Below are 27,718 nucleotides of genomic sequence, written 5' to 3' on the forward strand. Positions count from 1 at the left end.
CAAAGTCCCTGCCTCTGTAATTGCATAGTGGGTGTCTTTTTTTTTTTTTTTTTTTTTAATTCAAGATGGGGATTGCGAATAAGGCAAGTGTCAGGGAAGGACCTGGCCTCCTATTCTAACTAATTCACTTTGTGACCCTGAATGAGTGACTTCCCTTCTCTGAACCTCAGTTTCTTCATCTAGAGAATGCAATGAGGAGTCTATGAGTTAATGGTTGTAAAGCCTGCAGCATGGTATAAATCCTCAGCAACCAGGAGTTTAAAAAAAATAAAATTGAGTTAAAAAATAAGAGAAAAACCTTCTGAAGAAGAGGCGGAGGAATTACTCAGGCCCTGACTAGGTGGGCGCCGGGCCATGTGATTCACTGCAGCATGGGTTGTGAGAGGCCCGCCTCCCCCACTGCCCAGCTGGCCCAGGGGTAGGCACAAGTGACTTGACTTCTCTCTCCACAGGACTCGCCTATAATTGGCCCTAAGAGGGCAGGGTTAGTGGTTGTAGGGTGTGTGTGTACCAGAGAGAGAGAGAGTTTCCTGAACTTCAATTAAAGGGTTGAAACATTCTGGTCCACATGTTAAGATTTCCATGTGCCTGCTGACTTCCTCCCTAACACTGCTGAGACCTTTATTGAATCACCATCTTCAGGGCTCAGTGGCTCATCCTGGGGGTGGGGGGAGGCTTTTAAAAATAATAATTGTATCTTATCCATGTGAACAGCCTTGAATTGCTTCAAAGTGCTTTCTCTTTTAGTGATCCTGTCTGCTTCTTGGTGGGGAAAGGGACAGTTGTTATTATGCCGATTTTCCAGGTTGATTAAACCGAAGGGTCACTGGGAAAACCCAGTGAAATGCCAGAGAGGGGTTTGAGAGAGTCAGAAAGTGCTTTGCCTGCAGGGGTTTGCAGAGATGGCGGCTCTATTCCTCAGGGTTGAGGCCTAGAATGTCCTTCCAGATGCGGGGATTGTGGGGATATTGGTGTCTGACCCTAGCTAAGTCAAAGGAGTTGTACCTGATGTTAGAGCCGTTTTGTGGGTAATGGGGGAAACTGAGCCAGTTGAGGGGGGCAAGAGGAGGGGCTGACTCTCATTTGGATCCTGAGGCATCTTCAGAGTCTCCAAGAGTAAAAATTGGAGTTAGAAAAGACCCTAGATACTGTCTCATTCTGGGTTTCCCGAACTGAGTGAGCATCAGAATCTCTTGTTGACCTTAAAAAGAAATGTGATTCCACACTCCACCTCAGCGCTCCAGAATCTTGGGGTTGACAACCAAGGAATCTATTTTCAAAAGCTCCTTAGGTGATTGTGATGCACAGCTTAGAGTGGGAACCACTAGTTAAGTCCGTTTTCCAGATGGGGCAGTGGAGGCTCAGAGAGGTAGTGATTTTTTTTAGCCATGGTCCTACAGTGAGTCAGCATCATTAGGGCCAGGAGAATACATCGGCCTACCCCTCTAAGGCCCTTTCCCCAGGGACCCATGTGGGCTTCTGTTAACTCACTCCTAACCCCAAACGGAGGCACAAGATTAAACACAAAGGGAGAGTCAACCTCTCGCCCTCGTACACACAAACACTGGCTGCCTCAGTTTACCCCTTATTCTCAGCTCTCGTGAATGGCTGCCATTTGGCAGTTCAAATTGGAAGGCAGTTGCCATTCTGGGACTCTAGGCAGAGGAAACCCTGGCATCATCAGTGCCCAGTGCAGGGTCTGGCCCTAAGAAAGGGCTCCAGAGGGGTGTCAAAAAAGGGTTGTAGAGCTAGAGAAGAACATGGAGGACAATTCAGGTAAGAGGTTCAGTGGGAGCAAAGGCAGCGAGACATGGGGCACTGGGGAATAGGGCTAGTATTGGGAGGAGTGGAGTGACAAGGCTGAGAAGGAACTTTCTTCTGAGGACGAAGAGAAACCATCGAAGGGTTTATTAACGGGAATGATGTGCTCAGTTGGGGGTGTTTGGAAGCTCTCCCTAGCTGCATAGGGAGAATGGATGGAAGGGGTGCAAGAGTGGAAGCAGGGAGACAGGCAGGTGAGTGTTGCAGTCTTCCCGGAGAGAGGTGATAGTAGCTTGGGTTAGAGCGATGGCAGGTAAGGAGGGTAAGATCTGAGAGATATTTAGATGCTAGCATGGACAGGCCTTGGTAGTAGCTTGGATGTAGAGGCTGAGACAGAAGGCAAAGTCCAGATTGCTCCATGTTGTTTTCTGAAACCAACTGCAGTGACCTGGTGGATGTTGGTGGGGCCATCTATATACAAGAGAGGGAGGAGGTTTGAGGGAAGATAGTAAATTGTGTTTGAGACAAGTTGAATTCGAAACGCCTGCGGGTACATGCAGGTGAAGATGGCCAGCAGGCATTTGTGGGTTTGGTTCATTTTTGTTTTTTACTACCCAGGATGATCACTTTTAATATTGTGGGCTGTTTTCTGCTAGATCTTTTTCTACATATTGGTGTGTATTTTACATAATTGAAATCATATTATATGTTCAATTTTATATCATGCTTTTTCATTTAATGTATTTTTCCAACATCATTAAAAACTCTTCATGAACTTTTTTTGAACATTTTAATGACTGCGTAATAATATGCCATTGTATGGATTTACCATAATCTTTTTTAAAACTTTTATTTTAGGTTCAGGGGTACATGTGCAAGTTTGTTATATGGGTAAACTGCATGTCAGGGGGATTTGGTATACAGATTATTTCTTTTTTTTTTTTTTTTTTTTTTTTGAGACGGAGTCTCGCTCTGTCGCCCAGGCTGGAGTGCAGTGGCGCGATCTCGGCTCACTGCAAGCTCCGCCTCCCGGGTTCATGCCATTCTCCTGCCTCAGCCTCCTGAGTAGCTGGGACTACAGGCGCCCGCCACCGCGCCCGGCTAATTTTTTGTATTTTTAGTAGAGACAGGGTTTCACCGTGGTCTCGATCTCCTGACCTTGTGATCCGCCCGCCTCGGCCTCCCAAAGTGCTGGGATTACAGGCGTGAGCCACCGCGCTCGGCCGGTATACAGATTATTTCACCACCCAGGTAATAAGCATAGTACCTGATAGGTAGTTTTTCAGTCCTTACCCTCCTCCCTCCCTCCACCCTCAAATAGGCCCCAGTGTCTGCTTTTTGTTTCTTTGTGTCCATATGTACTCAATGTTTAGCTCCCATTTATAAGTGAGAACATGCGGTATTTGGTTTTCTGTTCCTGCCTTAGTTTGCTAAGGATAATGGCCTCTAGCTCCATCTGTGTTCCTACAAAGGACATGATCTCATTCTTTTTTATGGCTGCATAGTATTCCATGGTGTATACATAACACATTTTCTTTATCCAGTCCACTATTGATGGGCATTTGGGTTAATTCCATGTCTTTGCTATTGTGAATAGCACTGTGATGAACATACATATGCATGTGTCTTTATGGTAGAACGATTTATACTCCTTTGAGTATATACCCAATAGTGAGATTACTGAGTTGAATGGTAATTCTGCTTGAGTTATTTGAGAAATCACCAAACTGCTTTCCATAATGACTGAACTAATTTACATTCCCACCAGCAGTGTATAAGCATTTCCTTTTCTCTGCAACCTGGCGTGTTATTTTTTGACTTTTTAGTAATAGCCATTCCGACTGGTGTGAAATGGTATCTCATTGCAGTTTTGATTTGCATTTCTCTAATGATTAGTGATGTTGAGCATTTTTTCTTTTCTTTTTTTTTCTCTGTCACCCAGGCTGGAGTGCAGTGGCTCTGTCTCAGCTCACTTCAACCTCCGCCTCCCAGGTTGAAGCAATTCTCCCACCTCAGCCTCCCAAGTAGCAAGATTACAGGTGCTTGGCACCACACCCAGCTAATTTTTGTATTTTTAGTAGAGACGGGGTTTCGCCATGTTCTGACCTCAGGTGATCCAACTGCCTCGGCCTCCCAAAGTGCTAGGATTATAGGTGTGAGCCACCACGCCCGGCCGATGTTGAACATTTTTTTCATATGCTTATTGGCCACATGTATGTGTTCTTTTGAAATGTATCTGTTCATGTCCTTTGCCCACTTTTTAATGGGGTTGTTTGTTTATTGCTTGTTGATTTAAGTTCCTTACAGATTCTGGATATTGGACCTTTGTCAGATGCATAGTTTGCAAATATTTTCTCCCATTTCTGTAGGTTGTTTACTCTGTTGATAGCTTCTTTTGCTGTGCAGAAGCTCTTTCATTTAATCAGGTCCCATTTGTCAATTTTTGTTTTTGTTGCAATTGCTTTTAGTGTCTTCATTATGAAATATTTGCCAGGTCCTATATCCAAAATGGTATTTCCTAGGTTGTCTTCCAGGGTTTTTATAGTTTTAGGTTTTACATTTAAGTCTTTAATCCATCTTGAGTTGATTTTAGTATATGGTGTAAGGAAGAGGTCTAGTTTCAGTCTTCTGCATGTGGCTAGCCAGTTATCCCAGCACCATTTATTGACCAGGGAGTCCTTTCCCCATTGCTGCTTTTGTCAATTCTGTCAAAGGTTAGATGGTTGTAGGTGTGTGGCCTTATTTCTGGGCTCTCTATTCTGTTCTGTTGGTCTGTGTATCTGTTTTTGTCCAGTACCATGCTGTTTTGGTTACTGTAGCCCTGTAAATATAAAGTCGGTAGTGTGATGCCTCTGGTTTTGTTTTTTGTTGTTGTTGTTGTTGTTTTGTTGTTGCTGTTGAGACAGAGTCTCGCTCTGTCGCCCAGGCAGGAGTGCAGTGGTGCGATCTCAGCTCACTACAAGCTCCGCCTCCCGGGTTCACGCCATTCTCCTGCCTCAGCCTCCGGAGTAGCTGGGACTACAGGTGCCCACCACCACGCCCAGCTAATTTTTTGTATTTTTAGTAGAGATGGGGTTTCACCGTGTTAGCCAGGGTGGTCTCAATCTCCTGACCTCGTGATCCACCTGCCTTGGCCTCCCAAAGTGCTGGGATTACAGGCGTGAGCCACCGCGCCCGCCCTTTTTTTTTTTCTTTTTGAGGCTGAGTCTCACTCCATAACCCAGGCTGAAGTGCAGTGGCATGATCTCAGCTCACTGCAACCTCCTCCTCCCTGGTCCCAGTTCAAGCAATTCTCCTGCCTCAGCCTCCCAAGTAGCTGGGATTACAGGCACACACCACCACGCCCAGCTAATTTTTGTATTTTTAGTAGAGACAGGATTTCGCCACGTTGGCCAGGCTGGTCTTGAACTCCTGACCTCGTGATCTGCCTGCCTCGGCCTCGCAAAGTGCTGGGGATTACAGGTGTGAGCCACCGTGGGTTTTTTGTTTTGTTTTTGTTTTTAGATGGAGTGTCACTCTGTCACCTAGGCTGGAGTGCAGTGGCATGATCTCAGCTCACTGCAACCTCTGCCTCCGGGACTCAAGTGATTCTCCTGCCTCAGCCTCCTGAGTAGCTGGGATTACAGGTGCCCACCACCATGCCTGGCTAATTTTTGTATTTTTAGTAGAGACGTGGTCTCTCCATGTTGGCCAGACTGGTCTCGAACTCTTGACCTCAGGTAATCCGCCCGCCTCGGCCCCCCAAAGTGCTGGGATTACAAGCTTGAGCCACCATGCCCAACTGGCTTTTTTTTTTTTTTTTTTTTTTTTTTTTAGATGGGGTCTCGCTCTGTCGCCCAGGCTGGAGTGCAGTGGCCGGATCTCAGCTCACTGCAAGCTCCGCCTCCCGGGTTTACGCCATTCTCCTGCCTCAGCCTCCCGAGTAGCTGGGACTACAGGCGCCCACCACCTCGCCCGGCTAGTTTTTTTTTTTTGTATTTTTTTTAGTAGAGACGGGGTTTCACCGGGTTAGCCAGGATGGTCTCGATCTCCTGACCTCGTGATCCGCCCGTCTCGGCCTCCCAAAGTGCTGGGATTACCCAACTGGCTTTGTTCTCTTTATTTCGGATTGCCTTGGCTATTTGGACACTTGTTTCTATATTAATTTTTAAATAGTTTTTTAAAATTCTGTGAAGAATGTCATTGGTAGTTTGATAGGAATAGCATTGAATCTGTAAATTGCTTTGGGCAGTATGGCCATTTGAGCGATATTGATTTTTCCAGTCCATGAGCATGGAATGTTTTCCCATTTGTTTGTGTCATCTCACAAGCAGACGTTTGGATGTAGGATTGGAAAGCTCAGGAAAGAGGCCTGGGCCAGTGATGTTTGGGAGTTTTCACCACCAACGCATACCATGTATAGATCTGGGAGCCAGTCCCATCCTTGAAGACAGACAGTAAGGTTGGCAGGGTGACACTCAGATGAATTATTCAGTACCTGCTGGAACTTTGCCATAGAAATGCCTTTTTTCGGGGGAAAGCAGTTTTTAAAGTATATTTTCATGAAGCTGAGACCCAGCCGTTTTTAAGGCATATTTGAGGGCTGGGCACGGTGGCTCACACCTGTAATCTCAGCTACTCGGGAGGCTGAGGCACGAGAATCACTTGACCCCAGGAGGCAGAGGTTGCAGTGAGCCGAGATCACACGACTGCACTCCAGCCTGGGTCACAGAGCAAGACTGTGTTTTTTGTTGTTGTTGTTTTCTTTGTTTTGTTTTGTGTTGTGTTGTTTTTGAGACAGAGTCTTGCTCTGTCGCTTAGGCTGGAGTGCAGTGGCAGTCTCGTCTCACTGCAACCTCCACCTCCCGGGTCCCCGTTCAAGCAATTCTCCTGCGTCAGCCTCCCCAGTAGCTGTGATTACAGGCACAAGCCACCATGCCCAGCTAATTTTTGTATTTTTAGTAGAGACAGGGTTTCACCATGTTGGCCAGGCTGGTCTTGAACTCCTGACCTTGTGATCCACCCACCTTGGCCTCCCAAAGTGCTGGGATTACAGGCATGAGCCACTGTGCCCGGCCAAGACTGTGTCTTAAAAAATAAAATCGACCAGGCACGGTGACTCACGCCAGTAATCCTAGCACTTTGGGAGGCTGAGGCGGGTGGATCACTTGAGGCCAGGAGTTTGAAACCAGCCTGGCCAACATGGCATAATGTTTTCTCTACTAAAAATACAGAAATCAGCCAGGCGTGGTGGCTCACGCCTGTAATCCCAGCACTTTAGGAGGCTGAGGTGGGTGGATCATGAGGTCAAGAGATTGAGACCATCCTGGCAACATGGTGAAACCCCGTCTCTACTAAAAATACAAAAATTAGCTGGGCGTGGTGGCGCACACCTGTAGTCCCAGCTACTCAGGAGACTGAGGCAGGAGAATAGCTTGAACCTGGGAGGCAGAGGTTGCAGTGAGCCGAGATCTTGCCACTGTACTCCAGCCTGGCGACAGAGCAAGACTCCGTCTCAAAAAAAAAAAAAAAAAAAAGCGTATTTGAGGCCAGGCATGGTGCCTCACACCTGTAATCCCAGCACTTTCGGAGGCCAATGGGGCAGGATTGCTTGAGGGCAGGAGTTCATGACCAGCCTGAGCTACCTAGTGAGACCCCATCTCTACAAAAAATATTTTTAAATTAGCAGGGCATGGTGGTGTATGCCTGTAGTCACAGCTACTCGAGAGGCTGAGGTGGAAGGATCACTTGCGCCCAGGAGTTCGAGGCTGCAGTGGAGTATGATTGTGCCACTGCACTCCAGACTGGGTGACAAAGTGAGACTCTGTCTCAAAAAATAATAAATAAGCATATTTGCATGAAACTGAGACCCATTTCATGTACCCAGGGTAGCTGGCTATTGCAAAGTATTGAGGGAGGAGTACTTCTGAAAAGCAAATCAAACATTGGTAAAGTAAATTTGTGTGGTTTGCCTCGGTGTTCTCTCTGTTGTGGGCATCCTGAGAGGGCAGTGAGGGGGTTTGCTTATGGAAAGGAGAAGAGAGGGCTTGGGACAGGAGGAGGTAGTGGGGTCTGCTGGCGAGTTTTGGAGAGCAGTAGTTTGAGATTCCAAGGGAGAGTCTGGGGAAATAACCAGATTTGGTTCCTAGTCCACTAGGGCCTTCCAAACAAACACAACAAAATGTAAAGACTCTGGGTAGCTGGGAAAAGGACTTCTCCAGACAAGACTAAAAGAATAGAAGCTTCCAAATTGCAGATGGTTGGCAGTCCACTCTTGGCCGTTTCAGGCCCCTCTGTCCCTGGGGGAGGGCCCAGGTGAGGCTGCCTGCTTCCTCAAGGGAGAGTGGAGTGGCAGCTAACAATGCCCCAGACAAACCCAAGCCATGGCCTTCTGGGGGCCAGTTAGCTAAATGCCTTAGGCAGATGTGGAGCTGGCCAGACGCTGGCTGGGTGGGGCTAGGACCTGTCTGGAATGAGGGCAGGAAATGCAGTCTGCCATTGGCTAGCACCACAGAGTTCAGTTCCCTCATCTGGAGAGAGCAAACATCTTTGGAGCAATGAGTCCAGCCTCTCTGGGCTCTGGTGCCCAGTTCCTAGGACCTGGAAGGTGTGACACCTCCAAACAGTGTCTGAAAGCACACACAGCTCCGGAGACAAGGCTGCAGGGCAGTAGCCGAGGGAGCCTCAGCACTCCTGGCTCTGCTATTGGTTCACCGTTCCTCCAGGCCTCCCTTCCCCTCTCAGGGTCTTAGTTTCCCTATTTGTAATATCCCAGACCTGGTCATTGTGGTATCAGTAAATAATACTTGGTGAGCAAACAGGTGACAGGGGAAGGGAAAGTGAACGAGGGGAGCAAGGGGGGCATTTCTTTCTTTAACATGTACCTGTTGAGTGCCTACTATGTGCTAGGCCCTGTGCTAGGTGCCAGGTAGGCAACAAGACAGTCACTATCCCTCTCCTGGTGGAGCTGATAACTAGCAGGAAAGACACACTACAAGCAATTCCAAGTGCAGATGCTGCAAGAACACATGAGGATGGGGGGGAGTGGGCGGACAGGGCAAAGAAGATAAATTTGAGTTGAGACCTGAAGGATAAATAGGAGTCCAGAGGTAGGGAGAAGCAGACTAGCAGTTCGGGTCATGGGAACAACACGTGCCAAAGCCCTAGGCGGAAGAGAGCACTTTCGAGGAACAGACAAACGGCCATTGTGGCTGGAGCGTGGGGCGTGGGGCGGGGAAATGTTCCTGAGCTAGGCCTTCCTTGTCCCTGTGCTCAGGAGTTTCACCCCCGAAGGCAAAGGGAGCCCTTCACAAGGCTGAAGGGATTGCAGGGGACTGTGTTTTCCAAAAGCTGGCAGTGGTGTAGAGAATGCCTCGTAGAGGCCCGGAAGATGGGAGGGAAACCAGTTAGGGGGCTGGGTGGGGAATGAAGCTAGGGATTCTAGAGCAACTGAGGACAGTGCATCTAAAGGATTCGGGGCCTGGCTGGACATGTGGGTTGAGGAAGAGGGAGAAGCCTAGGACTTGGGCAGCTGGGCGGATGGAGTTGTCCTTCCTGCGATGGGGAAGGCAGGAGGAGAAGCAGACCAGGGCTGGGGTAGGAGTGTCGTTCACAATGTGCTGAGGCTGAGGAGCCTGAAGACAGGACATCTAGGTGACAGCACCCAGTTGGCATCAGACATGCCTATCTGGGTCCCAGAGTAAGGGCAGGTGGGTGAGGGGCACAATTATGTAGCTGAGACTAAGAGGGAAGAGCCCTCCTTGGCGCTTCCCCATGGCCCCTGCAGGGAAAGGGTTAAATCGCGGAGGGAAGACGCCTGTGGAAAGCGGGAAAGGCGGGACTGGTAGGGCTGGCCTCTGGGAGCTGCAGCTGGCATAGAAGCCCTTCCGGCCCGCCGCCGGGGGCCTGCTAGGCCTGGGCCGCCACCGCCCACACCACTGCCTTTGCCTTCGCCTTTGCCTTCCCTGCTTCCCCTCCAGCTCCTTCCCTGCTCCCCTAGGCCGGGGGCCCCCCTACCTAATGCATTCCAGGTGTAGACACCGCACGGGTGCGGGAGGGGCAGGGAAGGCTGGGGTCGCTTTCACCGCATCTCTTAGGGAGCATCTCCCAGGCTCGCTGACTGCTTCTCTGTCTGGAGAATTCCCTCAGGGATCTCTGTTTGGGCCTCCCTGTCTCTGGCAGGGGCCGGCAGCAGAGAGAGCCCCCCACACCCAGGTCTGCCACTTTCTAAAGTGTCATGTGACCTTGGGCAAGTCACCTCACCCCTCTGAGCCTCGGTTTTCTCAACTGGAAAATGGGGTTGTCATTCCCACCTTCTAGGGTTGTTGTAAGGATTCAATGCCACAGATCCATCCCACAGCCCTTGGCATGGCACATTGTCACCACGTTCAACAGATGGCCCTGGCCTGCCCTTTTTGTCCCTGCCCCTCTGCCTGGGCCTGTATCCCTCGCTGACTGCCATGCACTGTGTGGACCTTTCTGTCTTTTGTCTCTCTTCTGACTTGTCCCTTTTGTCCATCTCCCTCTATGTCCATCTCTGGGTCTCTGTGGTTTTCCTGTCCTCTCCCTCCTTGTGTTTGTCCCAGTGTCTTTCTCTTATCATCTGTCTTTTCCCCTCATGATCCGTCTGTGTCTCCAACTCTCAGATTTGGTCAGGCCTCTGGTGAATGGGAAGGGAGATGGGTGGGTGTTGGGGTCCCTGGGGTTGAGGCAAGGGTCAGAGGGACCATCCCCCTAGCGGCTTTGCCTCACGGGAAGGGGAATCTCAGCCAGCGTGGCAGCCCCAGCATCGGGTAATTACTGCTCCCAGTGCTCCCAGCTGCAGCTCCACTCCCTTCCCTTCCTGTCCTCTGAAGTCCCCAGCTCCTCCCGGGGCGAGGGGCCGGGCGGGGGGGGGGGGGGGGGGGGAGGAGTGGGGGGTGGAGCTACCGCCCCCTATCCTTCTCTGGCCTCTAGTCTAGAGAAGCAGGGAGGAGGTGGCTGGGCCCTCACAGTAATCAAGCAACTGGAAGAGGGATGGGCTGCTTATGCTCTCATGTGGCTGCTTGGTTTCTGTGTGTGTGTGTGTGTGTGTGTGCGTGCGCGCGCGCGTGCATGTGCCTGGCCTTCTTTGTCCCCGTGGATCTATTTTGTGTGTGTGTCTTAATGTTCTTGTTTCTGTATGGCCATCTGTGTGTTTGTATATAGATCCATGTGTGTCTCTGGGTCTGTATATGTTACGTGCTCCTCTGTGCCTGGTTGTATGTCACCTTGGCACTAAGCATATGGGAGTTTCTAGATGTTTCTGCATGTGGGTCTCCTTAGATCTTGTGGATGTGTCCGTCTGTTTCTATACCTGTGTCTGTTCCCGTGCCTGCGTCTGTCTCTGCATGCCCCCTATAGGTGTATGGTGGTGGTTGTGGTGTAGGGAAGGGGGTGTCTGCTTGCTTTTATCTTTTGGCCTTTCCTAATTCTTCTTCCTGCTGTGGAGCCTTCTTGCAAACCCAGGACATTACGTGCTCCAAATATATGCTTCACTCCTACCTCCCCACCCAGTATCCACACTTTTGCCCACTCTTCTTCCCTTGTCTGCAGAACCATTCTCAGTCCATCTATACTTAAAAAAACACACCCCAGCCTGGATGGTGCAACTAAAAACCACCTCCTTTAGGAAGTCTTCTCTTCTCCCCGCTCCAAATGTGATTTCTTTCCCAACTCAGCAGTCACTGAAGATGTGCTCTGTGACTCTGGACACAGACACACTTGGGATCTGGTCCCAGCTCAACCACTTTTAGCTGTCCTCAGGCAAATTATTTTGCCTCTCTGTGCATCAGTTTCCTCATCTGTAAAATGGGTAATAGCTCACCGGATCATTAGGAGGATGCCATACGAGAGCATCAACACACCACCTGGCCCAGAGTAGGTGTTCAGCAGTTGAATCCTCATATCTTATATCCTCTACTAAAAAGTGAACAGCTTGAGTTCCAGAGATTTCTGCATGTTCTTACAATCTCCTGCTCTCTCTTCTTTAGGCATCCTGCACAGGGCAGAAGGTAAACCGGGTCAGACAGAACAAAAGGCAGATTCCAATTCGGGGAACTTCTGACAAGTAATGCATGGGCCAGCTCCCTGAGCCTGCTCAGACACAGAGGACACTGGGCCCTTCCAGGGAGTGGGAGATGGGACCTGCAAGGCTTCTACTCAAGGGCAAGAGCATGGGAGATAGGGCAAGGCATAAACAGCAGGGGTAGAATGAGCCTTCAGGATCAGCTAACTCAGACAGTGCAACGTGATGGCCCACAAGTTAAATTTGACTCACAAGTTTCATTTGGCCTGCCCACAGTTTTTAAAATTAAGGGATTTCACATGAAAAACCTGGATTTCCCGGCCGGCCACAGTGGCTCATGCCTGTAATCCCAGCACTTTGGGAGGCCAAGGTAGGTGAATCACCCGAGGTCAGGAGTTCAAGACCAGCCTAGCCAATGTGGTGAAACCCCATCTCTACTAAAAATACAAAAATCAGGCAGATGTAGTGGCGTGCACCTGTAATCCCAACTACTCGGGAGGCTGAGGCTGGAGAATCGCTTGAACCCAGGAGACAGAGGTAGCACTGAGCCGAGATCACGCCACTGTACTCCAACCTGGGTAACAGAGTGAGACTCTGTCTAAAAAAAAAGAAAAGAAGAAGAAGAAGAAGAAAAATCTGGATTTCTGAATTCCCTTGAAATATTGGAAGACCTGACAATACAGGGCCGCATTACTGCAAGGTGACACCTGCGTGGAGGGGAGAAGCTGCTGTTTCTACTTCAGGTTAGGCATGTGCTTTCCATTTTAACCCAGTCCCCACCATTCCCTATGGCCTTAGACTGTCCCACTCTACAGAAAGTTCCTCAGTTTATACTAGGGTCCGCACTTTACAGAAACATCCTTCTCTTTAAAGAAGGGGCCCCACTTTACAAAAAGGAGTTCCCCTATTTAACAGTCTTCTGTTTTGTCATGATCCTTAAGAATTCTTCGGTTACAAACAGGCCATCCATTTTACAAAAGGGCCTTTAGAGAACTCTTGTCACTTTACAGAATGTCCCTCCACTTTGAAGAAGGCTCCTGTTTTTGGAAAAACTTCCTCCCTTTACAGAAGGGCCTTCTGTTTATTAAAGAGACCTCCATTTCACAGAAAGTGTCTCGATTTTGAAGGATAGAATGCTCTTTAAGAAACTCGAAAGAGTTAGGAAGCTCCTGACTTGCCAGAATGGCCCCCACTTCTTGAAAGTGTCTTCACGCTATAGAAAGTGCCTCCATTTTTCTGCAGAGTCCTTATGTTCAGAAGAACAGTGGACTTCAGAGAAGGAACCCCTGAGCTACCTACAGGGTTCCTGTAAACAGCTCCTTCTGCACATTTCACACTTGACCGAGCTTTGAGTTTGAACTTTCAGAGACAACATCTGCTAGGTCAGGCAAGGCCTGGGTGCAGTCTGGCCTTGAAGGTGGAGTGGGGCAGCTGGCCTGCAGCTCACATTCAAGGGGCAGTTGGGAAGAGGTGGGGCAGTTATGGCTGTTTTTCTTGTTTTTTTTTTTGTTTTGTTTTGTTTTTTTTGTTTTTGTCAAGCAGAGAGATGCCCCTTCGCCCCACAGAATTGGCTTCCCAAAAGGCACTTTCCTTTCTGCTGTTCTCCACTCCCTCTGTTCCCTTTCCCCACCCCACCCCCAGGAATTCCAGCTGTCCCTGGAGCCTACCTCTCAGCCGGGAAAGGAAGAGATTTGAGGGCTGTAGGGAGAAGTTTGCCTGGGCTGTCAGGAGGCCTGTGTGCTAGGGGCCGGCTTCTGCTTACCCTAGGATCTCATCGCCGATTGTTCACAACAAGCAGAACGCATTTCTCCCCATTTTAGCATCTCTGCAGAGCTATCCTTCATAGCTCTGGGCCCCAAATGGGGAAATTGGGGCCCAGAGCTTTGAAACCACTTGCCCCAGGACACCAGGGAGTTAATGACCAGGGTCCAGTCAGGGGCCCTAATAGCTGTCTTGAGAGTAAGCCAAGGCTACAGTAGCTGGGAGAAGCGAGAGGGGTTGCTATTAGCTGAGGAGGGGGAAAGTTGGCAGCTGAAATTCCCAGGAAGGGCTGAGGGAGATGCAGGGTCCAGTTCCAGTGGGAATGGGCAAAAGGAGCCCTTGTCCTCAAACTTAGCTAGATGCTGGACTTTATCTGCCAGTAAACCCAGAAGCATGTGCTCAGGACACCTGCCACGCAGGGGCATGCAGCAACCAAACAATTTTTGGAAGGATTTTCCTATTTCAACAACAATAAGTTGTCATGGGAAAATTCAAACCTCAGCTACACTTCTTGACACTTATTTTACAATTTTTTTTCTGGCTTGTATTTTGAATTGAATTTGAATGGGGAGGACAGGGCACCATCGTCTTCACTGCCCTACCACCTCTCATAGGAATCCTGCCCTGATCTGCAGAGCTGTCCTGGTGAGCGGATCTGGGTTCTCTGTCTATCTCTGGCTGAGTTTGCTTGTGTTTCTCAGTGTATCCACAGTTTTACGTTGGGTTGCAGCCTACAGCCCGTGGGCTTATGTATCTATGTGTGTAGTTTTGTGGCTTTGTGATGTGTGATTCTGTTGGTTTTCAAGTTTAACCCATATCGCTCTGTGTGTGTGTGGCAGGGTGGGTCACTGTGCTCTTTCCCTTCGTTGTCCCATAGGCTCCCCCAAACCAAGGAACTGCTATTATAGTCCTTTTTTCCAGATAAAGAAACTGAGGCTCAGGTAGATGGGGAGACTTGCCCAGGGCCACACAGCTAGTAAAAGGTAGTGTTGGAATCTAAACTGAGGTCTGTGCAAGTCCTAAGCCAGCTGTTCCTAATACAAGTGCTGCAGCAGTTCAATCCATGCAGTCCAGTCAGTGATCATGATGACACCACCCTTGTTGGGAATAGTCAAGTATCATGGCTTTTTAAATTAGTGACTTAAAAAAAAAAGACCAGATTCAAGGCCATCCCTGAAATAACGGCACTGTCGTGAGCATTCAGATGCCCATTGCAGAAAAAATTGGGTAGAGTCCCTAGCCTGCTTGAGACTTAAGTGGACAAGAGTCTGGGGGAACTCTGGCTACCAGGTGCTGTCTTGAAGGCCTGGCTCTGCCACATTCATTTGGAAGCTTTCCCTGACTGGGGTTGCCAGAATTAGCCTTCAAAAACTATTTAATACAATTAGATTTGAATTTCAGATATACAATAGGTCATTTTTTTTTTTTTAGACAGGGTGTCACTCTGTTGCCCAGGCTGGAGTGCAGTGGCATGATCTCGGCTCACTGCAGCCTCCACCTCCCGGGTTCAAGCCATTCTCCTGCCTCAGCCTCCCAAGTAGCTGGGATTACAGGCGCCTGCCACCACGCCCAGCTAATTTTTGTATTTTTAGTAGAGACGGGGTTTCGCCATGTTGGCCAGGCTGGTCTTGAACTCCTGACCTCGTGATCTACCCGCCTCGGCCTCCTAAAGTGCTGGGATTACAGGCATGAGCCACCACGCCCACCCCAACAAGTCATTTTTTAAGTATAGCTTAAGAAATTTTTAGTATAAGTATTCATGAGACATATTATACTAAAACATTCCTTGTTTATCTGAAATTCAAATTTAACTGAGTGACCAGGTGTGGTGGCTTACACCTATAATCACAGCACCTTGGGAGGCTGAGGCAGGTGGATCACCTGAGGTCAGGAGATCGAGACCAGCCTGGCCAACATGGTGAAACCTCATCTCTACAAAAATACAAAAATTAACTGGGTGTGGTGGCAGGCACCTGTAATCCCAGCTATTGGGGAAGCTGAGGCAGGAGAATCGCTTGAACCCCGGAGTCGGAGGTTACAGTGAGCCGAGATTGCGCCATTGCACTCCAGCCTGGGTAACAAGAGCGAAACTCCGTCTCAAAACAAAACAAAAAAATTAACTGAGTGAGTGTCCTGTAGTTTGGCCACCCTATCCGTTCCCCTCCCCTGAGCTTCCCCAGTCCCCAGAGGCTGACCCTCCTTACCTTTCCTGAGTTAGAGTCTTTTGTCTTTGAGATTGGGAACTCCCTGAGGGTAAGAGTCAAGATTGCCCTTCTGGCCTGATGAATGCCTGGGGGAGCAGGGGTTTGAGAGTGGGGCAGGAAGGGTGCACACCCCACCCCCATCCCCATAGCAGAGCTGGAACAGTGCAGTGGCACTCCTGGGGTGCCTAGAGTATGCTTTCCGTAGGTGACAAGAGATGTCCAAGTGGCAGTGGTGGTTGTGTGTGTGCAGTTGTGCCAAGCACGGTGCACAGACACAAGTAGCTCTGTGGTTCTCTCTCTGGGTCTTTGAGGGATGTGCCCAGTTGGTGTGTGGCTGGGTACATTTCCACAAAGTATTACCAGATTTGGTGGTGGCTGGGTGTGGTGGTACACACCTGTAGTCCCAGCTACTTGGGAGGCTGAGACAGGAGGATTGCTCGAGCCCAGGAATTCAAGACCAGCCTGGGCAACATAGTAAGACCTCACCTCAAAAGTAAAAAATAAAAAAGATTTGGTGGTGTGACCAAATGTGTGTGAGGGGGGCTTTTTGGTGATCTCTGCTCTACTGGGCACTGGGGAATTGTAAATCCATTGATGGAAGGGGCAGTGCTGGTGGAGGATCTTGTCAGGTGTGGAGGTGTGGGTGTAGGTGTGATAATGTTGTGGATTATCAACCACAAGAAAAATAGGCAGGAATCGGGCACATATTGGCTCATGCCTGTAATCTTAGCACTTTTGGAGGCAGAGGCAAGAGGATCTCTTGAAGCTAGGAGTTTGAGACCAGCCTGGGCAACAAAGAAGGTCCCTATCTCTACCAAAAAAAAAAAAAAAAAAAAAAAAAAAGCCAGGCATGGTGGTGAGTACCCTGGAGTCCCAGCTACTTGGGATGCTGAGATGGGAGGATCACTTGAGCCCAGGAATTTGAGGTTACAGTGACCTGATCACACTACCGTGCTTAACCCTAAGCAACAGAGAGATACCCTGTATCAAAAAAAAAAAAAAAAAAAGGCTGGAGAAAATGAATCCAGGACCTTGCTGGGTAGGGACAGGATGGGGCAGTGGGAAGGGCTGTGGTTTCTAGGAAGGAGGAGGGGGGCCTACCCTGGGAGCTCCCCAAGGGCAGGGATGGGATTTTCTCATCCCCAAGCACAGGGTCTGCTAGGTTCAAAAATATTCTGGAGACCAAACTCAGCCAAGGAAAGCCATAGAGTTCAGCATGGTAATGAGGGGCCACTGAGGGCTAGCTGAGAAGTTTTTTTTTTTTTTTTTTTTTTTGAGGCAGAGTTTCACTCTTGTTGCCCAGGCTGGAGTGCAATGGTACAATCTTAGCTCACTGCAATCTCCACCTCCTGGATTCAGGTGATTCTCCTGTCTCAGCCTCCCGAGTAGCTGGTATTACAGGCATGCGCCACCATGCCCAGCTAACTTTGTATTTTTAGTAGAGATCGGGTTTCTCCATGTTGGTCAGGCTGGTCTCAAACTCCCAACCTCAGGTGATCCACCCACCTCAGCCTCCCAAAGTATTGGAATAAAGGCGTGAGCCACCGCGCCCGGCCTAGCTGAGAAGTTTCTATTTTCCCATGGACAGTGGGGAGTTACAGAAGGTTCTTGTGCAGGTAAGTGGCATGATCTGAGCTGGACTGTAAGAAAGTTCATTCAGCCACCTGGAGGGAGCAAGACTTGGAGCCAAGGAGGCCACTGAGGGAAAACAGCAGACAGGGAAATGTAGGCAGAGAGACAAGGGAGAGGGAGTTCTGAAACAAGAGGGAGGGATCTTGAACCTTCCCCCGCTCGGTGAAACCTAGCCTGGTTCTTGGTCAGGCCTAGGCTCCTAAACTGGACCCCTGTTCAATTCCCTGTGGACAGGGTTGAGGGGTGTCCCTCTTACTAGCTACACTGCAGTTTGTGACTTTCTGAAGCCCTTGGGTCCACCCTGCCCCTCCTGGTTCCCCTCTTTTCCAGCTTCCCCTTGGAGAGTGGGGTTAATAAGAAGGAATCCAGTCCATGACCAGTCTGCCAGAAAGTGTGCCATTCATTGATTTGCTCTGCGACCTTGGGCAAGTCACTGCCTCTCTCTCTGACCCTATCTCCTTACTAGAAACTGGGCTGATAATCTCTGTTCCTCTCACCTGGGACTCCAGGGAATCTTTGCATTTCATTTGGCCTCCTCTTCCTGCAGGGCTGCCTGCAAGGAGGCAGAGAGAATGGAGAGGCAGGCCTGTCTGTGGGCTCTCAGGTGAGATGGGTGAGGAGGGAGCAGTGGGTGGGCTAGGGCAGGGCCATGGAGAGTGGCATGTATGGTCACTCTATCCCAAGGACCAGCATTGGAGCAGGAGGAGAGCAGCCTTATCCAGGGGCCCTGCTGCTTTGCTACAGATAGGGTAGGAGGGCTTGCCCAGAGGAGGCCTGCCTGTGTTGAGGTGTGGAGATAAGTGGGCTCCCCCAGGCCCAAGGAGGCAGACAGGGGCCACCAGGGACCCTGGCACCTATGTGTATATGTCTGAGGAGGGGTCTCTGCATGGCAGGGTACCTGGCTTTACTCACTGCATCTCTGGCCCTGTCAGCTTCTCTCTATCTCTCTCCCTTGCTCTGGCCATGTGTCTCTCTAACCATGTCTCCGCCTGTGCCACCCTCCAGGTGATTCATCTTCCTCACCCCCACGCCTAGGGGGAGGGCAGGGCAAGACCAGGCCAGGATGTGCTGAGCAGGGCAGGGTAAGCGGCACAGCTGAGCGGAGAGGAGCGCCTCCTCCATTCTGGCCAGGCCCTGCCAGCTTAGGTGGGGAAGGAAGTGAGGAACGACACCCAAAGCAAGGTACAGAGTTGGGGAGGGGCGCTCGGCCTGGGGCCTGGGGCACCCTGTTCCCTCAGTGCTGGGAAAGGACCCTGATCTGAGTCCCCTGGGGTGGACCTGACTGGGATGTAGCCAGGGGTGAGGTCAGGGGCCTAGGGAAGCTGCTGGAACCCTGTGGGTTGGGCTATTTCTTCCCTCCGGGACTGGGAGACCTAAAATCCCCTGTGACTCTTTCTGCCTATGTGACCCTGGAAGGGGAGGGTGCAGAGGTCTTTGTGTGTGTGTGTGTGTGTGTGTGTGTGTGTGTGTGTGTGTGTGTTTTCACAACAGTTTGCATGTGACATAGTGACTGTTTAGGAGGTGGCAAGTGTCCCACAGGTGTGTATATTCCTGGGCCTAAGGCTAAGACCCAGGGACACTGTGGATGTGTTTGTTAGATGAGTATGACATAGTAAATGACATTTGTCCCTTGGTCTCCATGGGGAATTGGTTCCAGGACGGCCTGAAGATACCAGAGTCACCAACACTCAAGTCCCTTATATAAAATGGCATGTTATTTGCATATAAACTATGTGTATCTTCCTGTATACTTTTTTTTTTTTTTTTTGAGATGGAGTCTCTATCACCCAGGCTGGAGTGCAGTGGCGTGATCTCGGCTCACTGCAACCTCCACCTCCCTGGTTCTAGCGATTCTCCTGCCTCAGCCTCCCTAGTAGCTAGGATTACAGGCACCCACCACCACGCCCAGCTAATTTTTGTATTTTTGTAGAGACAGAGTTTTGCCATGTTGGTCAAGCTGGTCTTGAACTCCTGACCTTGTGAACCACCCGCCTCGGCCTCCCAAAGTGCTGGGATTACAGGTGTGAGCCACCGCACCTGACCCTTCCTGTATACTTTAAATCATCGCCAGATTACTTAGAATACCTAATACAATGTAAATGCCATGTAAATAGTTGCTATACTGTATTGGGTTTTATTTATATAATTTTTATTGTTGTATTGCTATTTTTTGTTTTTTTTCCCCAAACATTTTCGATCAATCAGCCTCCATGCAGAGGCCGAGGATGCAAAACCAATGGATATGGAGGGCCACCTGTATGCCACATGTCTGTGATTGTGAGTTTGTGATTCTGAGTGTGTGGTATCATGTGACTTTATGCTGTTTTGCCACTGTATGTGATTGTGTCTGACATGGTATAATTGACTCTGTGTGCCTATAGTGTTTGTGTGTAACCATGTTTGCAGGTGTGACATTATGGTGTGTATGACACTCCATGGCCCTGCAATTGTGAGACACGGTGTAAATGACAATGTACATCTTTGTGACTCAGTGAAACCATGTTTGAAGAATGTCTAGCTGGGTATATGATTGTATGTGGCTGGGCGGTTATATGAGGCTGTGTGTGAGATGGTAGAATTGCCATTGTGTGACTGTGTGTCTTTGTGATTGCATGACCATGTTTGCAGGTGTGTGTGATACCGCGAGGCTGTGTGATCGTATGTGAGGTTGTGACCGCAGATCTTTGTGACTGTGTGTAACTAGGCTTTCAGGAGGGCGATCACCTACAGTTGGGTGAGATGGTATAAATAACACCAAGTGTTTCTGTGACTGAGTGGGCCCATTTGTGTCTAGTCATTTATGAGACTGTGTGTGATATAGGCTAACAGACCCTCTGTGGCGCTGAGTGGGAGGCCATGTGGCTGTGGCACAGCATAACCTACACCATGTGATGGTGGTACCTCCGGGAGCTCTTGACTACTACTCTCTTGTCCTCACACCTGTTTGCCTCCATCTCTCCCTCTGCAAGGGGTTTTTGTGGCTCCCTTCTGCTACAGGATGGATGTCAGCCTAGCATCCAAGGCCTTTCCCACTCCTCTCTGGCCCCACCTGACCTCTCTATCATTTGAGGCACTCCCACAGCCCCCTGCCCAGCCAGGATCACATGAGCCCCACATTCCTTTCTTTGGGGTGGGGGATCCCTCACTGCCTCCCAGACCAAATCCTCTCTCCTAAGCATGACCATCATCTCCTCTAGAGCCAAAGATAGAGGTGGCTTTAGGGGACATACAGTGAGGGAAGAGGGACAGTACAAAAAGGCCTCCCCTTTTTCCGAACTGGCTGCTTGATTTAAAGTTATTTCAGTGACCTGAACTCTGGATGCTGCACGTGTGTGTGTGGCAGGGGTGGAAGATGCGTGTGGGTCTGTGTAGATGTGGAAGTTGAGGAGGGTAATACAGATTGCTGAGAAGTTGGGATTTTGTTTTCATTTTTCTTCTTTTTTTTTTTTTTTCTTGAGACGGCATCTTGCTCTTTTGCCCAGGCTGGAGCGCGGTGGGGTGATCTCAGCTCCCTGGAACTTCCACCTCCCAGGCTCAACTGATCCTCCCACCTCAGCCTCCCAAGTAGCTGGGAATACAGGTGCACACCACCATGCCCAGCTAACTTCTATATTTTTTGTAGAGAGAGAGTCTCACTTTGTTGCCCAAACTCATCTCGAATTCCTGAGCTCAAGCAATCCTCCCTTCTTGGCTTCCCAAAGTGCTGGGATTACAGGCATGAGCCACTGTGCCCAGCCAGAAGTTGGGATTTCAAGAAGCAAAACTTGCTCATGAAACACAATTTCATCATTTTTAAGCATACTTAGCTGCACAAAATTGTAAACAAGAAAGTCTAGATATTGTCAGAACCTTAACAAAAACGTTGAAGAATGGTTTATACTCAGCATACCTATGTGGCTGTATAAACAAAGGCCGCAAATGCATATATAAAGTTCAGGGTGCTCACAGCCACCCCCAGCCTGGTTAAACTCACTAGTAATACTGCCTGCTGACATACATGGAATCAATGCACTAGTCACAAAGAATTCTTATCTGTTGATGAAAACAGCCAGCCCCAGCCCTGGGTCTGGCTCTCCATCTGAGGGCTAGGGTAGGGGCTTCCCAGAAAAACACTGTGGCCAGGAAAGGGGCTCAGAGAAACCCAATACCCCAGATAGCTGCTAAGACATGCCAGTCTTAACTTTAACCCCATTCCCCTTTGGGTTAAAGTCAGTTACTTCACACCCATTTTCTCTCTTCCTGCAGGGCTGCACCAGGGAAACCGGATCCTGGTTAAAAGTTTGTCCCTTGACCCTGGCCAGAGCCTAGAGCCTCATCCAGAAGGTCCCCAGAGGCTTCGCTCAGACCCAGGCCCCCCCACCGAAACCCCTAGCCAGCGTCCTTCACCACTGAAGCGGGCACCGGGCCCAAAGCCACAGGGTAAGTGGTCCCGGAAAAGAGCAGAGAAGTGGCCCAGGGGAGGGGTCAGAGGAAGGGAGAAGTTAGCCAGTGGCAGAGAAGAGGGTTTGTTAGAAGGATGGGGAGGCACCGTGCTCCGGGGGCAGTGCTACCTACCTAGTGCACAGAGGGCTGTGGCCTGAGGCTAATGTGTGCATACTGTGATCTCACCTCAGCCCCTTTGTGTCTACCTCAGGCAAAGGTGCAGATTGTGGTTTGTGGAGGGGGTTGTGGCCTGGCCATGACAGCCAGCCACCTCCAAATCCAGCTTTTTTTTTTTTTTTTTTTTGAGACAGAATCTCACTCTGTCATCCAGGCTGGAGTGCAGTGGCATGATCTTGGCTCACTGCAACCTCTGCCTCCTGAGTTCAAGCAATTCTCCTGCCTCAGCCTCCCAAGTAGCTGGGACTACAGGCACGTGCCACCACGCCCAGCTAATTTTTGTATTTTTAGTAGAGATGGGATTTCACCATGTTAGCCAGGCTCAAATCCAGCTCACTGATGTCTCCCTTCTCTCTTCCCCATTCATCTCTCCAGTGCCCCCAAAGCCCAGCTACCTGCAGATGCCCCGGATGCCACCCCCACTGGAGCCCATCCCCCCTCCACCATCACGCCCACTGCCTGCCGACCCCCGAGTGGCCAAAGGCCTGGCCCCCAGAGCAGAGGCCAGCCCCAGTTCTGCAGCAGTATCCTCACTGATTGAGAAGTTTGAAAGGTGAGTCTGGTCCCTAGGGCACCCTCTAGGGGAAAGGGGGAGCCTGGGACAGGAAAGGATAGTCAGGAGAGGCCTCAGTCAAGCTCATACCCTGCCTCCATGTGTGTCCACCACCCACCTCAGAGAGCCTGTGATTGTCGCCTCGGATAGGCCAGCCCCTGGCCCCAGCCCAGGTCCCCCAGAGCCAGCCATGTTGCCACAGCCACCCTCGCAGCAACCAGTGCCCCAGCTCCCAGAGGGCGAGGCCTCTCGCTGCCTGTTCCTGCTGGCTCCTGGGCCCCGGGACGGCGAGAAGGTGCCCAACCGGGACAGCGGCATTGATAGCATCAGCTCGCCATCCAACAGCGAGGAGACCTGCTTCGTCAGTGATGACGGGCCCCCCAGCCACAGCCTCTGCCCTGGGCCCGCTGCCCTGGCTAGTGTGCCTGTTGCCTTGGCCGACCCCCACCGGCCTGGCTCCCAAGAGGTTGACAGTGACCTGGAGGAGGAGGACGACGAGGAGGAGGAGGAAGAGAAGGACAGAGAAATCCCAGTGCCCCTGATGGAGAGACAGGAGTCTGTGGAGGTACTGACCTGTGTTCACTGAGAGGCAGGACCATGTGGAGAACCTGGGAGCCTTTTATGCTTGATTCTTCCCCTAGCTCAGTATTTCTCGAAATAAGACCTTGTTTCCAAGCTCTGTGACACTGGGCAAGTCTTTTCCCCCTCCGCTCCCCTACCATAAGCCTCAGTTTCCTTATTTGTAAAATGGAAAGTCTCTTACATCCATAGAGACTTCTCCACAGCTGGAGGAGGGGCGCAAGAGCTAGAGCCCTGCAGGGGCCTGAGGCTGTGCAGATGAAGGCTCTTGGCAGCAGGGACCCCTTTCTGTGCCTGGGCAGCCTAACATTTCTTCAGAAGGCACCCTTGCACTTGAGTTAGATCTCAGCCAGAATACTTGCTCTGCCAGGACCAAGCTCAAGTGTGGGGGCCAAAGCCAGGGACTGCCAGCATGGCAGGTAGTCAACAAATATATCTAACGAATAGGAAACTGGGCCAACAGGCAATGAGTTTTATACGTTCTTATACTTTTGTGCTTTTCTCACACCCCAGGTACTCAGCAAGCCCTTGCTGATAGTGTACTGAATAGGTGAATAAATGATTAATTAACATTTATACGCCATTTAATCTGTAGTCTGCTGTGTTTTATTTATACATTATCAATAGACTTCGGTCCTATTATTATTTTGTTTTTGTTTCTCGCCAGCCTCTACGTTAAATAGATCCTATTATTATCTGTATTTATGGATGAGGCGTCCTAAATACAGAGCTGTTAAAGAAGTTATGCAAGCTAGTGAATGGCAGAGCTTAGGATTTGAACCCAGGAAGTCTGACTTACCATCCCAAAAATGCTTAACCACTACACTCTGCTGAGTCAGAATAGAGAGAGCGGGTGAATGAGTTGTTGAGTGAGGGAGTGCGTGTCATCAGAATGGAGGGGTAAGCCTTATGGTAGACTGGGGGTCAGGGATGAAGCTGAAGGACTTACAGATCTGGAGATGGGGGTCAAGGTTATCTTAGGGTGGTATTAGGCTTAGAGTGGCATGGGAACTATTTTAAGAATTCTGGGGGCTTGGATGAGGGTTAGGATAGAGGATGATGGATCAGGGGTTACTGTTTCTCCTTTCCAGTTGACTGTGCAGCAAAAGGTGTTTCACATTGCCAATGAGCTCCTGCAAACTGAGAAGGCCTACGTTTCCAGGCTCCATCTCCTGGATCAGGTGAGTGACCCCTTGCGGGTACCAGGGCCCCAGGACCTTGTAGGTGCATTTCAAGGAGGAAGTGATAGGGCCTGAGTTCAATCCCACCATTGTGGCCAGAATTTAGAGGCGGTAAGACTCCTCTCTGACCTTGAAGTCAACTTGTCCATGAAGCCAACTCTGATTATGCCCCAAGCTTGATCGTGATACCAACCCTCACTCCTAATGCTGGGCAGGTATACCAGCCCTGACTGCGACCTGACACTAGTACTGACTCAGACCCAGATCCTGAATTTATCCCTAGCTGTGAACTTCATTCTAACCCTAGCCCTATTCCAGATCCCAAATCCACTAGAATCCCTGAGAGTAGAGATTTTTATCTTTGTTCACTGCTCTATCTTACCCTCTGTGACAGTGCCTCGCACACAACAGACACTCAAAAATATTCATTAAATAAACGGATCTAATTCCAACTTTCTCTCTGACCCGAATCTAATTCTAAGCCTGACCTTGATCCTGACTTCTAATTGTTCCAAAGCCTAACTCTTGGCAGCAGGGACCCCTTTCTGTGCCTGGGCAGCCTAACATTTCTTCAGAAGGCACCCTCGCACTTGAGTTAGATCTCAGCCAGAATACTTGCTCTGCCAGGATCAAGCACAAGTGTGGGGGCCAAAGCCAGGGACTGCTGGAATAACCTGAAATCCATCTCCCCAATATATAACCCTAACCCCATTCCCTGTATCCTCAGTCTCAAGACCAATGCTGATTCCAAAGCTCCACAAGCCTCCCCACAAATACTGCCCTCACCCATAAGCTGCCCCTTCACCAGCCAAGCCCCAGGCCCAGCTGGGCTGAGTGCTTCTGCCCTGCCCCACAGGTGTTCTGTGCCCGGCTGCTGGAAGAAGCTCGGAACCGCAGTTCCTTCCCGGCCGACGTTGTCCACGGCATCTTCTCTAACATCTGCTCCATCTATTGCTTCCACCAGCAGTTCCTGCTGCCTGAGCTAGAGAAGCGCATGGAGGAATGGTGAGGGGCCCTAGACCTAGACTGCCCACTCCCCTGTCCACCTGCCTGCCGAGCCCAGACCCAGAGGTGTACACAAGACTTCATTGCTACTTGCTCTTCCTCTTAGTGACTTTTGAAAAAAGAATCAGAGCCGGGCACGGTGTCATCCCAGCACTTTGGGAAGCTGAGGCAGGTGAATCACCTGAGGTCAGGAGTTTGAGAACAGCCTGGCCAACATGGCAAAACCCTGTCTCTACTAAAAATATTAAAAATTACCCTGGCCTGATGGCACATGCCTGTAGTCCCAGCTACTCGGGAGGCTAAGGCACGAGAATCACTTGAACCCGGAGGCAGAGGTGTGGTGACCCAAAATTGCACCATTGCACTCCAGCCTAGGTGATAGAGCTAGACTCTTAAAAAAAAGAAGAAAAAGAAAAAAGATTCAGGCCCAAGCTCTGCCTTCCAGGACCTCCCAGTCTGATGTGGAACACAGACCAGAACTCAGAAAATTACAACAGAATAGCATAGCCTACAGGAGTATTAGGTTAGGAGCCAAATTGGCTGAGTTCAAATTCCAGCTGTGCCAATTGGTAACTTTGAGCAAGTTTCTTAAGTTGCTGTGCCTCAGTTTCCTCATCTATAAAATGGGGGAAAATAATAACGGCCTACCTTGTAGGGTTGTTTTAAGGATTAAATAACTTAATACATAAAAGAGCTTAGAACAGTACCAGTATAGGCCAGGCATGGTGGCTCACGCCCGTAATCCCAGCACTTTGGGAGGCCGAGGCGGGCGGATCACGAGGTCAGGAGATCGAGGCCATCCTGGCTAACACGGTGAAACCCAGTCTCTACTAAAAATACAAAAAATTAGCCAGGTGTGGTGGTGGGCCCCTGTAGTCCCAGCTACTGGGGAGGCTGAGGCAGGAGAATGATGTGAACCTGGGAGGTGGAGCTTGCAGTGAGCTGAGATCATGCCACTGCACTCCAGCCTGGGCGACAGAGCAAGACTCCGTCTCAAAAAAAAAAAAACAAAAAGCAAAAAAACAAACAAACAAACAAAAAACAGTACCAGGTGTATACAATAAGTGCTCAATGGACATGAGCCTTTTTTATTTTTACAGTGCTATGATAGAGCAGAGAATGGGAGGCTGTGGGAATCCAGACAACTGGACCAAGCCTAGCTTGGAGATTACAGAAGGATTCAGGGAGAAGGTGATGCCTAAGCTGAGTCCTCAGGTAGAAAGGCAAGGTTTACAGGCAGCCTCCCAGGCTCCAGGCCTTCTTCCAATCCAGCCTTTAGAGTCCACACAATTTGCCAGAATGGTCTTTCTAAACAACAGTCAGACCGTGTCTCTCCCTGCTTAAAATCATGTCCACATTCCCCATACCTACAGATTCTCCACACCTACAGAGTCAAGTGTGTCCCCCTCACCAGACTGTGACCACAGAGGGCCAGCATGAAGCCTGGTTCCTATATTTCCCCACAAGTCTGTGAACCCTGAGGGCTGGGACCAGGTCTGGTTTGCTTTGCTCCTGCACCAGACTGACCAATGAGGAGTAAGACCAGGCCTGGTCTCTTTGTCTTACCTACCAGATGGTGACCCTCTCAGGGCTCAAATGGGTGTGACTCATTTCTGTGTCCCAAGCATCACCCAGCACACAGTTGATAATCAGTATATGAAGTGGTCCTGGCAGTAAGGTCTCAGGGTGGGTACTCCAACCAGCACTCGGGCAGGGCAGAATTGAGGCAGGTGGCATCCCAGGCTGTGGTCTGAAGTCAAGCCGAGCCTCTTGGCCTCATTGGCCTGTAATGTAAGCAGTATTTCTGAAGGAGCAGACTAGCTGAGAAGTAGGTTTCTAAGACTGAGATGAAAGGTATCTGGAGACCTGTGGGGGAAGATTCTGAGGGGCAAAGAGCAGCAGGACCACATCAGCCCCTAATTCCACCCCAGGGACCGCTACCCACGCATTGGAGACATCCTGCAGAAACTGGCCCCCTTCCTCAAGATGTATGGTGAGTATGTGAAGAACTTTGACCGGGCTGTGGAGCTGGTCAACACCTGGACAGAGCGTTCCACCCAGTTTAAAGTCATCATCCATGAGGTGCAGGTAAGTGGTCAAGCTGGAGGGAGCAGACTGGGGGAGGAGAGGTCTGCAGGGACGTGGTGGGGGATCTGCAGCCAGATCTGAGCCCCTCTGCTTCTGCCTGTCACAGAAGGAGGAAGCCTGTGGCAACCTGACATTGCAGCACCACATGCTGGAGCCTGTGCAGCGCATCCCCCGCTATGAGCTTCTTCTCAAGGACTATCTGTTAAAGCTGCCCCATGGCTCCCCGGACAGCAAGGATGCCCAAAGTGAGTGTGTGCACCCAGGCCCCTTCCTACTCCTCCACACTAATAACTCTAGGCCAGACCTCTGAGGCAGGACCCCAAGACTTAAT

At 50.0% G+C, this 27,718-nt stretch overlaps 1 protein-coding gene across 1 annotated transcript in view; it reads left to right on the forward strand.

Annotated features, from left to right (window-relative positions):
- The window catches only part of FGD1 (FYVE, RhoGEF and PH domain containing 1), a 49,574-nt gene that overhangs the window by 3,862 nt on the left and 17,994 nt on the right, over positions 1–27,718 (forward strand). Inside the window, exons 2-8 of the mRNA XM_025372260.1 lie at positions 21,628–21,801; positions 22,357–22,534; positions 22,658–23,099; positions 24,205–24,294; positions 25,151–25,299; positions 27,231–27,387; positions 27,494–27,632. Of these exons, the coding sequence (XP_025228045.1) occupies positions 21,628–21,801; positions 22,357–22,534; positions 22,658–23,099; positions 24,205–24,294; positions 25,151–25,299; positions 27,231–27,387; positions 27,494–27,632 (1,329 nt within the window). The remainder of the gene's footprint in view (positions 1–21,627; positions 21,802–22,356; positions 22,535–22,657; positions 23,100–24,204; positions 24,295–25,150; positions 25,300–27,230; positions 27,388–27,493; positions 27,633–27,718) is intronic.

Source organism: Theropithecus gelada, chromosome X (assembly GCF_003255815.1).
Source record: "Theropithecus gelada isolate Dixy chromosome X, Tgel_1.0, whole genome shotgun sequence".
NCBI classification, from domain to species: Eukaryota; Metazoa; Chordata; class Mammalia; order Primates; family Cercopithecidae; genus Theropithecus; species Theropithecus gelada.